At 44.9% G+C, this 12,227-nt stretch overlaps 1 protein-coding gene across 1 annotated transcript in view; it reads right to left on the reverse strand.

Annotated features, from left to right (window-relative positions):
- Positions 1–12,227, reverse strand: part of DEPTOR (DEP domain containing MTOR interacting protein) — a 609,509-nt gene that overhangs the window by 222,050 nt on the left and 375,232 nt on the right. The window contains exon 5 of the mRNA XM_078686837.1: positions 1,546–1,724. Within this exon, the coding sequence (XP_078542963.1) occupies positions 1,546–1,724 (179 nt within the window). The remainder of the gene's footprint in view (positions 1–1,545; positions 1,725–12,227) is intronic.

Consider the following 12,227-nt stretch of genomic DNA (forward strand, 5'->3'; position numbering starts at 1 on the left):
GCCCCGCTCCAGGACCACCAAACTTGTAATCGGGCCCTTGGTGTCCATTTAGTTAGTTAGTAGCTCTTCTCTCAGTAGAAAAGCCATGTTTATAGACATTCTTATTGAGAAGTTCTGGCAGGGCATGCAAACACCTATGTGCATATCAGGGTGTTGCTGTTGTTTTCAAGGTGCAGTGCTGGATGTACGTGGGTGCAGGGGAAGCCCCAGTTGCACCATTGGATCTTTAGGGTGATATGACCTTTAAAACAAGAGGGGTGTATTTATGGAAAAGTCCCTGTTAAATTGGAAGCAACACTTGGCTTAAAACGGACAGTGCTGCCCTGACGATGTTATAAAAAATAAAAAAAAAGACGTACAAAGTTTGTAGATCAAATTCACAAAGAAAACACATACATAACATCTATACACCTACTCCTACACAGATGTGTAAATGTATGATTTTTGGAACTGTACACATTTTCTCCGTATTACACCTGGAACATACTCTACTATAATTTTGTCTTAAATATTGGTCAACAAAATATTTACTATTCCATATATATGTACCTTGAAGATATATATAGAGTTAAGAATGGTAATCTATCCTTTACATATATATGCATACATTCACAATACAGTGGTAGTCGTTACTCTGGCTATGATATTTTTCTAGGAAAGTATTTACATATATGATAATTTTCCACACATCCGCCTGGAGTTGTGACATCTGCTCTTTCCCAATGCAAATTTGCTTTCTTTCCCCTTTTTTTCTGCACATGGGGACATATCATTTTGTCTGCTACTCCATACATTTTAGGGGCGGTGTTCCGTTCACCATTCCCTCCTGAAAGGGAAGTTGTGCAGTACTAAAACCGTTTACATCTACCAAGTATTCATTTGTGGATTTTTGACAGGAGCCATTGTGTGCCGGGAATATATGTTTATGGCTGGGAAATGGCATTGTGGATCATCCCAGAAAAGTCAGTTGATGTATAGCATAATCTGAAAACTCATTTAACATCAGAGCAGGAATCTACTGAAATCCAAGCCTGATAACTTACTTTTGAAGCGTGTATATTATATTGAGTTTGGTACCAAGCTCCTGCAGTTTCTTGTCACTGTACTAGACAGGAGCTACTATTACACAACACGCATTCTTATTATCTCAAAGCAATAATATTCAATTTTTTGACATTCAGAGATTCAACATAATCATTATCATCTTACCTTCCAAATCAAACTCTTTTTCCTATTTACTGTACCTAACAGGGATCATCATTTCATAACTGTGTCAAGATTCTGACATTATTATTAATTCAGCTATGGGCCCAGCATTCACTATGTGTACTTAATACAGCAACAACAAAAATAAAAAAAACGAACATAAATTATTTTGGAACATACTTTGCAAGAAAATCACTACTGGAATCCATAATGTCATTCCAGAAAACCTGGACCATAGCCAAATCACAAAGAGATCCCCTTGTGATGTTGACCTGCATGCGGGAATGGTGTTCAGTATACCATACATGGACCCTACTGGTGCATCCCTTGGCTGCTCACCGTGCTGTATGATGCCATGCTCCAGTAGTCTTCGGCTAAGCTGCTCCGCCTCACTCCTTGTTGTGGCCTCCCCTTCTTGGATCAACCAATCAATAAAGTCAGACGCCATGAAAGTTCGCTCATACTTCACACCTTCCTCTTCCCGCGGCTGCAAGAGCACACTTTCTGAATTCATCAGTCTGCAAAGAAAGCAAACGCACAAAGACAGTGATATTATAAAATATTCCTACTCAAAAAACTCAAGGACAAAGCTAAGGGCCAGCAAACTATTATAGCTGCCTCTGATTTATATACAGCATGAGCACGAGGATTGAATTATTAGATACTTTTTTCACACAGCACAGCAAGTAACATTGTCAAAGCTTAGAATTACCCTTACTATAAATAACTCGATTATGCAAACCCTAAGTTACTAGGTCCTGACTTTGATGGACGGGCACTCTGTCACAAATGTGAAGGATATCCTGTCCGTCTTATTACAAGTGCATTACTTCCCAATAAGGCCCTAAATCAAAATCCCTACTGACATTCTGACTTCTGTTTCCTCTGCTAGCAACAGTGGCATTCTATTATTTTCCTCCTTTCTCCTAACAAGAGCAGGATTTATTTTTTTCCTGCATGGACGGTGAAGGGAAAGGGAAAATTCTCAAAAAGTTTGGAAAAGTAGGGGGAGGGGATCCTCCATGCAGGATGTTATTTTCCTTGTGGAGATAAAAGAAACATAAAAGTTAGTAGTGTACTTGCACTTTCTCAGTAGTTTTTCCCATGTGCACATATCACCTGTATGCTTATTCGTGAGAAAGTAGAATTCACAAATGTTTTCCGGGAGTACAACTGGAGCATGTGACTGTCAAAGGTTCTAGATGCACCTGTTGTAGAGTTGAAGGAACGAATTAAAGACTTTATTTAATACAAATCGGGCCTGCTGACCCTAAAGCATGTCCCAGTCCAAGTAAGAGATGCGGAGGAACAGCAACATTCTTTAAGAGATGGCTCTGTGACAGGGGGCAGCGTTTACACATTTTTGGATGCTGCGGCATTGAAATGCAATTACCTAGGACCAGATGTAGGTAAATACCATTTACCGATTCTAAAATACCGAATTTTACCAATTCGGTATTTTAGAAAGGGTAAATGGTATGTAGGTATTCATTCGGTAATTTTTACCGAATCGGTAAAAACCGATTCAGTATTTACCGATTCGGTATTCCCCATTCATTCCTATGGGCCTGGAGGAACCGAATCGGTAAGAGGGACAAGACCTACAAGGGTGGCAGGGTGTCACATTGACACCCTGTTGCACCCCTGAATAGTGCATGGGTGCACATGTGGCACACATACATGCCCTAAGGGCATGTATGTGTGCCACATGGCACTGTCAAAAAAGCACAAAATTGCTTTTTAAACGGTTTTCGTTATTTACCACCGACTTGTGGTAAATAACGAATCCTTACAAGTGAAAAGCACTCACTTGAGTGCTTCCTACATTAAGGTTTCGGTAATTTACTGAATCGGTATTTAAGAATTCGGTAATTTACTGATTCCTTAAATTACTGATTCGGTAAATTACCGAATCCTTAAATTAGGCCCCTGCATCTCAAATGCCTAATACCGGTCGGTAACGGCCAAAATTCTGTAATTTTGGCTGTTACCGACCGGGATTAGGCTTCCTACATCTGGCCCCTAGTCTTCTGTCTCTAAAAAGGTCTGCCATCAGCATTTATAACTCAGCATCCTATTAACTGCATCAAGCTAACCTTGTTGAATGTTGACTCTCCTCTTGCCCCATCCATGCGGGGTTTGATCTGAGTTCTGGTAACTATGGTGACTTTTTTGAGTTTCGTGCACGAGAGACCTTTAGCCATGTTGAACATGTGGTATCAATCGAAGGGGGGTATATCTGCCTTATGTACGTTAAAATAGTTCCCGCCGCAGTAATTAAAAAACTTGCAGGGTAGCCCTACTACCACATAGAGACTTCCTTGATGAGGTTTTGAATGTGAAAACAGGTGGCGTGGGAAGACTTGTAATGTTAATGCTTAAATTGGGGCAAACCACATTGACAGTAGTGAATATATATGCTACCAACTAAGGCAGGGAGGAATTGATCAAAAACACCGTAGCAGAGTTCCTTGAAAAGGCAAAGAAACACAATTATTAGAGGAGATTTTTATATAGTAATGCACACAGTTTTGTTTTCCCAAGTAGCTCTTTATCAAAAAATGTTCATCATGAACGGGTCCAGGCTGATGTCAAGACGTGGTCCAGAATGCCCCTTACGATCTTTGGGAGGTCGGCCATCTTTAAGATGGTGGCGCTGCCGAGACTGCTGTACCAACTCCAACATTTCCCACACCCTATTGGCATGGAGTGGTTCCGTCAGGTGAACTCTGTGCTGAGCCGCTTCCTGTGGGATGGCGGTGCGGCCAGGGTGGCCCTGAAGACGTGCTTTCTGTCCACTTACTGTGGTGGCTTGGCCACGTCCGACCTCCTCTCCTACTACCAGGCGTCACATCTTCTTGTCCTCAATGAATGGTGGTACGGGGACAGGAGTGACCCGGCCTATGCCCTGGAGAGGCATCTTATGGGTGACCGTACGCTCCACACCGTTCTCTACTCGGCCCGGATACGCCGTGGGTTGCCGTCGGTAACAAAAGTGGTCTTTGCAGTGTGGCGGCAGTCTTTGCGCCGCATGGGTTGGTGGGGCAAATTAACGGCTGAAACGCCGCTGTGGCACAACGGTCTGCTCCCGGAACTGGCGGCCTTAGCCGGGTTCGAGGGTTGGGAGGCTATTGGAATTACACAACTGGGCCAGGTCATGTCAGGCGCCACCCTCAAATCCTTTGAGGAACTCCGAGTAGAGTTCCAGATGCCTCAGTCCCAGTTCTTCCGTTACCTCCAGCTGAGGCATGCCCTCGCCCCAAGCATTGCCGGCCTCGACTCCCTGCCGGAGTTCAGCCCGATTGAGGCGAAAGTGTTTATGGGAGACATGGGAGACAAGAAGGTCTCTGGGATTTATCGGTCCCTTGTTACTCACTGCTCGTCCACCCTTAGCTCCCTTCGGGACGCATGGGAGGTAGACGTGGGCGCCTTGGATGAGGACGACTGGAGGGAGGCGCTGGAGTCCCCGCGCGGCACCGCAATCGCGGTCCGGCTTCGCCTGATACAATTCAAATACCTGCATCGTGCCTACTACACACGTGAACGACTGTGGAAGGCTGGGTTGATTGCGTCACCGGAGTGCCTGCGCTGTGGGGAAGTGCCTGGCTCCCTGATACATACGGTGTGGTCGTGTGGTCGCCTGGCTGGCTTCTGGAGGGGCGTATGGAGTTGCCTGGCTGAGGTCCTGGGCTGGGATCTTCCTCGAACCCACAGGCTAGGCCTGCTGCACATTATGGAAGGGGTTGGGGGCAACATATACAAGCGTCACTTGCTGCTCCTGGGCCTGGTGGTTGCTAAGCGCGACCTGGCTCGGGCCTGGAAATCTGTGAGGGCCCCCCCCCTGTCTGCGTGGAAGGCTGGGCTGGACTACTTTATGGGTCTTGAGAAACCGGTCTTTGAGGCGCGGGGTTGCCCACGCAAACACTTCAAGATCTGGAGGCGGTGGGCCGACTACCGTGACCTGACCTTGGAACCCCCGGCGGAGCAGGAGGAGGACGTTTGATCGCAGTGACTCTTCTGGCCCAAATGGCACGACCCTGGTTGCACTATACCTGCTTTCTCTATGTGAATCGTTTTTGTGTTGCCTCTGTACATGTGTGGTGGGGGGGGGGATGGTGGGTACGGGTGGGGGTGTAGTTGGGGTTGGGATGGGTTGTTAGGGCATTTTTAAAGCTGAGCTTCGTTGACACTAGCTTTGTGAATCTTATGTATGTTACCTCTGCATTGATGCTGTTGTGGTGATCTTGGTGTGTGAAGATGCCACATTCTTGATACTTTTATGCTCAATAAAATTGGTTGTGAAAAAAAAAAAAAATGTTCATCATTAAACATCATGAGGTCGACACGAACATTCTAGGACATCAGCATTTCACATTCTGTACAAGTTGCATGCCCTCATACACCAGGGTACCAATGCCCTGCGAATAAGAAAGAACAAAGCAGGAGAACAATCAATTTCTTGCATTCAAGAAGAGTACCAAAGGACCAAAACCAAATCTGTCCTTGAACGGGTCGAAGGATGATGTGTCTAGACACAGTGACCAGATAGGATCTCTATTGGAGGTAGGCTGCACAGAGAAAAGGAGCTGAAACAATGCAACAAGAGTCAAACGTGGGAAATAAATAATAATGTCTGTGAAACGCAATAGTGTTGTGTATACCAGCTATCGGAGGAGGGGCTGGGGAGCCAACTGCCAAACCTACAGGGTTAAGGAGGAGTATAAAGAAAAGAAGATCTCCTATGTGTCACAACAGTAAGAAGCAGCAGGTGCAGGGAACCAACCCCGTCGTCCAAGGCCAAGGAAGAATCTATATAAAGGGAAACGCCAACCAGGGTATCCCCAGTGGGCCAACATGTACCGATAAGTCAACACTCAATAGGATCTCTCATTCATCTCTACCAACAATTTGTCAAGATAAGTGTCCCAAGCATCCAGCGAGAGTGTCGCTCCCCACTGCAGGGGAGCAATCTCCGCGTGTTGTCTCAGCAGACATCCATTTAAGAAGGTCCTACAAACAGAGTGACAGCGATGGCGCCACGGGGAACCTCCAAGCCATGGCTATATGGCGTTACAGGACAACGAATGCCAAGTCGATGACCCTGACAGCTTATTTGTTCCTACCGGTACAAGCGATCAGATGCTGGACGCAAAGGAGAGGATCAACCTGTTGGGGACAGCCCATGATATCAGACCGGGTCTGGATGGCTTCTGTCCGGTGGCAGGCAATCTCCGGGCATGCACGTGCCGTAAAAGTAAAAGTCAGCCTCAAGACAGGGGCACTAGGGGCAACACGAAGGAACACCCGGAAAAATACGTGTTTTGCACAGGGGTCAGAAAAGTCAGATGGACATAATTGAACTGGGTAAATTTTAGTCAAGAGTTCCTGGAAACACCCCATACCTGCTCCAACATGCTAGTCCACTGTCTGTCAGCCAGATCATGGCCAAGAGATATAGCCTATTTAGCCCTCAAGGGTTGGAGGGTTGGATGCTAAATTTCAACAACCTGCCATATAGCACACCATATATCAGTGTTACTGCATGCCTACCCATACCGTGCCCCAACAGTACCTGTAGCGCAGAGGAAGAACCAGCCTTCTCACGACCGGCCCCCACACAACCTCAAAGGCCACTCCCAAGGCATTGTATGACAGGAAATGGCCATTCAACTGCCCTTTAACCACCACATAATGCCCATCAGGGTCCACCCTCCAGTGCATGATCTGAAGTGGCACCATAGGCGCCACCCAAATCAACACTCCCCTGACGTAAGCTGAATAGACAGTGCTCACAACCTGTCCCAGTCAGTGGCGTTGCAAGCGAAGCAACTCCACTGAGGTCATGAGAGTCTCCTAGAAGTATGCTATGTGAATGTGTTTACGCTTCAGTTAGGAGTACACACTGTCTGAGGGTCCCCATCTCCCACACATTCCAGGATAGCAAGCTGTATGCGGGGGGGAATCAGCAACACGTGCAGCCATAAGTCAGTCGTCAGAGTGCCCCTCGCCTGCCTAAAGTCAGCCATAACCCCTGACCCATCCCCCTCCGATAAGGCACTGGTGATCATTCACAGACGAGAAAGCAAAATAAGGCAAACACAGTAACACCAACCCCATCTCCCCTCCCCAGGTCAAAGTAAAAACAAGGCCTAGACCAATAAAAAGCCATAAAGCAAAACAAAAACGAAAAGTCCGCCAAGATCGGGAGGGCGGAAGATCCAGCAATAGCAAGAGTGTGGGGGGACAGGTCTGCCTGCCAAACCAGAGTCAATTGAAACCCCAATCACAGAGAGGCGCACCAAACCATTGTACCAAAAAGTCATAATAGATATAGGGCCTCAGTTCAAAACATATGGTCTGCCGTCATCAGCTAGCAGCTCAAGAGGAATGTCAACCAGGGTGCATGTCTGCTCCCCCTCCAACGAGGACACAGACTGAGCAGGTGAGCCCGTGGTATGGCTATGGTGGGAATTCAGTCAAGGCCCACTCTCTCACAACCTGCTCCTACGTAGGCCGGCCTCTAGGTGATCTATTGAGCCACTGACGGGGGCACTGCTGGCACTGACCACCAACATCTGCTGTGTCTCGGGCTAAAGTCCTTTTTCCATAATTATACCTGCATGATGAATGGCTTTTTAATTTTGATTGGGTTGGTAGTAGCCTCACTGGAATTATGAGATCAGCAGAAACACTGCCCATCTCTTTACTTTCATTTGGCGGAATCGGCTGCTGAAAACAGACGAACATTTTGTGTGAAATTATAGAGGGAAAAGAGGGATTACTAATAGAATGATTCCCTAGGAAATTCCTCCTTTCTCAGTGGACCATTAGGATCCAACTTGTAATGGGCAGGATTATTCCCATCTCCTGAGTTATGGGTACACCAAAAACCCTAACTCTGGGGGTGAAGAGATTCCATCACATTTACCTGGCCACTCATAAAGAAGCCCTTAAGGTGAATGCTACATTTTTCACTTAGCTAGAATAAGCCCAGTCCTTGCTATGCAATTAAGTCAGGAATAATCCTACTTAGTTTCTGGGAGGAATTGTGGAGACAATGTGAAGAAGATTTCACAACGTATATGACAACATGCACGAAACAAAGGAAACTGCAATGTTGATTTTACTCCACACTGAGAAAGCACATAATTGTCTCGACTGGAAAAGTTTGTGCAATGCTCTTAAAGCCTTTGGTTTCGACCCACATTTTTTAAGTGAGTATTCAATGAGCATAGATAGTCCACCACTACTGTTAGAGTAAACATACGATTGTCACTACCATTCGAGATTCAAAGTGGAATCAGGAAGGGCTGCCTCCTTTCTACAATATTATTTGCCCTCAAAATGGAATCCTTTGATGAACACACTAGGGCAAATTTGGACTCCAAAGGAAAAAGGATTGGTAGTATAGAGTTTTAAATGATGAAATTTGTTGATCACTGTGACAGATCCCATTCATTCTATCCCCCCCTTTTACTCCTGTTGAAGGAATTGCATGAATATGAGAACTTTGCAGGATTTAGGATAAGCTTACTAAAATCCCAAGCCGAGAATATCTCCATTCAACAAGATCAAGTACACACACTGCGAGATGGGTTCCACTTCCAAGGGGCATCTGACTTAATAGCTTGTTTGGGAATCTGTGAGGATTCAGGAAAAATGGCAGGTGCAAGGACGCTGGAGAACGGTTCATTGGAATTTACGAAGGGTTGGGACACTGGACCACTAACTTCAGTATAGCAATAGGTACTCACTTAAGCGAGACGACAGCTTAAGCACTATTTAGATTTGTGTAGACTGTGAAAATGGCAGGGGCAAGGAAGCTGAAGAACGGTTCATTTTTGGTTCCATTGCCTTCTCCTGTGTTGCTGTTCCTTGTGTTCTGTCTTACCCATTTGTTGCTGTCTAACCAGTGTGTTGCTGAAGCATTCTGGGGACTTCCACATGAACCCTGGTCAGCTTTGGGCTTATAAAAACATTACCTACTGCTATAGCCAGTAAGCATAATTCAATATGTGCTTTATTATTTGTTTACTGGCTGAACTGTTTATTAAGCATCTCCCCTCTGCCTCCCAGCAGGTGTGCATCTACCCATTCCATATCATCTAGACAGAGTGATGCCATCTCTTTAAACAACAACCCTTGAAGGAGTGTGGACGCCAATCCAGGATCTCTTTCTTAGCCCATTCCATGTTTCTAGTCTGATTGTTATGTCCGGTAGTGAGTCCCTCTTCGCTCACCAGCATAGTTATTCAGGTAGGTCAGGAGATTTCAATGGGTCTCCAAATCTGGAACCTGACAGGATCCAAATCACTCCATCCATTGAGCAAATGTTCCCCTCTAATTATAACCCACTCACACAATCTATGCAAAATAACTTGCACTGTTGACATTTGGGGAGCATTTCATGGTTTGGCAGAAATTCAGCCATCAAAATGATGAAGCTACCTAAACTTTTACGTTTGTTTTCAACATTGCTGCTTCCACTCCCAGCACACTTAATAAACAGCTTGCAAAGTTTAGCAGACAACTTTATATGTGCGGGGGGAAAGATCTAAGATCACCAGACTTATACTAACAGCACCAGCTTTTAAAGGCAAACTGGGACTACTAACCGTAGTGAGATATCCTCAAGCAGTCCAGTTATGATCATTGGTGGAATGCAATGGTCCAGAATCTGAAAAATGATGGTGTTTTGTTGATTTAATTATTGCTGAAATACATATTTGGAACAACCCCTAGTTAGAAAGCAAACATAGTCCATTGGGGTTTTCACTCAGCCCTGGTCACTAGACCCACAATGGGAGTGTGGGGTAAAATATCTGCAAGACTGGGCCTGATGAAATTCTTGTCAACATTTACACCGATAATAAGCAATCTCAGCTTTACGTCAGCATTCAAAGATGGTGCCATCAAGGCCTGAAGGAGAGGAGGATGTACTCGGATAAGAGACCTGGTTGAGGAGACTGGCATTAATTCAACACCACTGAGTGGTGGTTAACAAGAGGGGTTGGGAGCCAACCAATAGGGAGTGGGGGTGTGGGGTTGGTTTGAAGGAGAAAAAAAAGAAAAAGAGGGACCACCATGGAGAACACAAGAGTGGGTGAAGAGATGTGAGCTGGAAATGGGCACATGGGGAGAGAGCAAAAACACATGCCTTCCCATGGAATGCTCAATGATATAGAAAAAAGTAGTCCCATGAATAAAAGTAGTGAAAGGGTAAAAGTCATCCAATGAGATTGAAGTTAAAGAAGGAGAGGAAAGATGGCCACCAAACAAATGAGACTGACAAGAAATTATAAGAAATGGTCTGAACTAAAGTCCAATGTAAGTATTGGTACGATACACAATAGATCTTCGATAACCGACAGCTAAAAACTGCAACGCCTTTAAAATGAAGGTGTTCCTAAATTTAGGTGGTGGCCAACACCTTAATTACTTCCTTTAACGTCAGTTAAGTTGTAAATAAATGTGTGCCCTTTAATTAAACATATTTCTCAACGTTAGTGCTGAGTCGAGGAACAGCAGCCCAGTGCTGCTTTTGACCAGGGGGCAGCAAGTAAAGGTCAGGAGGGCCACATGCGGGCCCCGGGCCGTCCTTTGAGTATCACTGATCTAGAGCTAAGAAGGTAACACTTGCTCTTTGTGCAGGAGGGCAAGTAATCACAGCTTTGTGTGATAAGATGAAAGCTCTGGACTTCAGAGAATGGTTTTACAAGTTGTTGGAGTTTCTTGGTATGGAGAAACTAACATGAACTCTAGAATGCAAACCTGAATCGTTTAGCAAAGATTGGGCCCCATTCGGGATTAGTTGTAAGCGAAGTTAAGAGCGTGCATGCCTACTAAGAATCATACACTGGCAAAGTTCCCAGCTACATGGTTGAGGGACCAGGCCAAACACAGTAGTGAGCACTGAGAGTTGAGGTAGGATACAAAAGTAGACTCAGTTAACTTGGCTACCATATTGAGATATCGACCTGGTTGGACTTGGAGAAGTAAGGAGTCAAAATGTTTAACTGATTAAGCCTCAAATTTAGAGTTTGGCAGACAGTGAAATTCCAGTTGGCTCCATTGACAGAATGCTTCCTCTGATAGCCCGATGGAGATGGTGGATTATAGCACCCGCATTATTTACGGCATACAGTGTTATGTCCTTTTTTTCTGTCCATCACCACCAGGTAAAACCTGAAGTTGAGGGACAGAAAAAACATAAATAATGACCTACACATTCATCAAAATATTCCCTAGGTGTGGGTGTGATTATATCGTTGAACCAAGATATTATCACTAAATGTGCCAGGTGCCAGCCTGTCAGGGTGGCAGGCATAATGTCCTCTGCAACCCTGAAAACTGTACCCTGTCCACTAAACTTTAAATATGGCCTCAAGTTGAGTAACCATTTATAGTTATATTGTTAATTGTTTGCTATTGGATACAAGGCAGCGTTTCTTTTTATAAAGGCAAATAGAAAATCTGACACATAAATTATAACATATTACTTGGTAATGTCACTTATACTTGTTATTAGGTGTTTTCAAATCATAAATTGTTTGGCCGTAAAAGCAGAGCAAAAGAACACACGTTCTGATGCAATTACTTCAGTTTACAATTCAGGTACCGTGCATTCCCAAACGTACCCCCTCCGATCTATTCCAATCATCACACTTTCCGGCTGCATTGCTCTAATGAAGGGGTCTATTTAATTCTGCTTCGCGTACTGATGTTTTTTCTATTTTCTTATATTTCATTTCTGCTCATCTTCTTTTAATAGTATGCTATGTTCTGAAAACGCCTCAATGGAACACAACACATATTGCTAAGCCTTCCATGTTAGAATGTTTGTTCAGTGGAGTGACTCGGCACATGCTTCTCTGCAGGGGCACATGAGACAGCCTCAGCCGTGCTTTAGGACATTGGGATTCTTAATAAACTGAAGAAGTCACGAGGACTGTTGGAAGGAGCTGCCATGTGGATATCAGCGCCTGCGGCGTCTGCCCGAAGACGAGATTGCACAATATGCC

Source organism: Lissotriton helveticus, chromosome 4_1 (assembly GCF_964261635.1).
Source record: "Lissotriton helveticus chromosome 4_1, aLisHel1.1, whole genome shotgun sequence".
Taxonomy (NCBI): domain Eukaryota; kingdom Metazoa; phylum Chordata; class Amphibia; order Caudata; family Salamandridae; genus Lissotriton; species Lissotriton helveticus.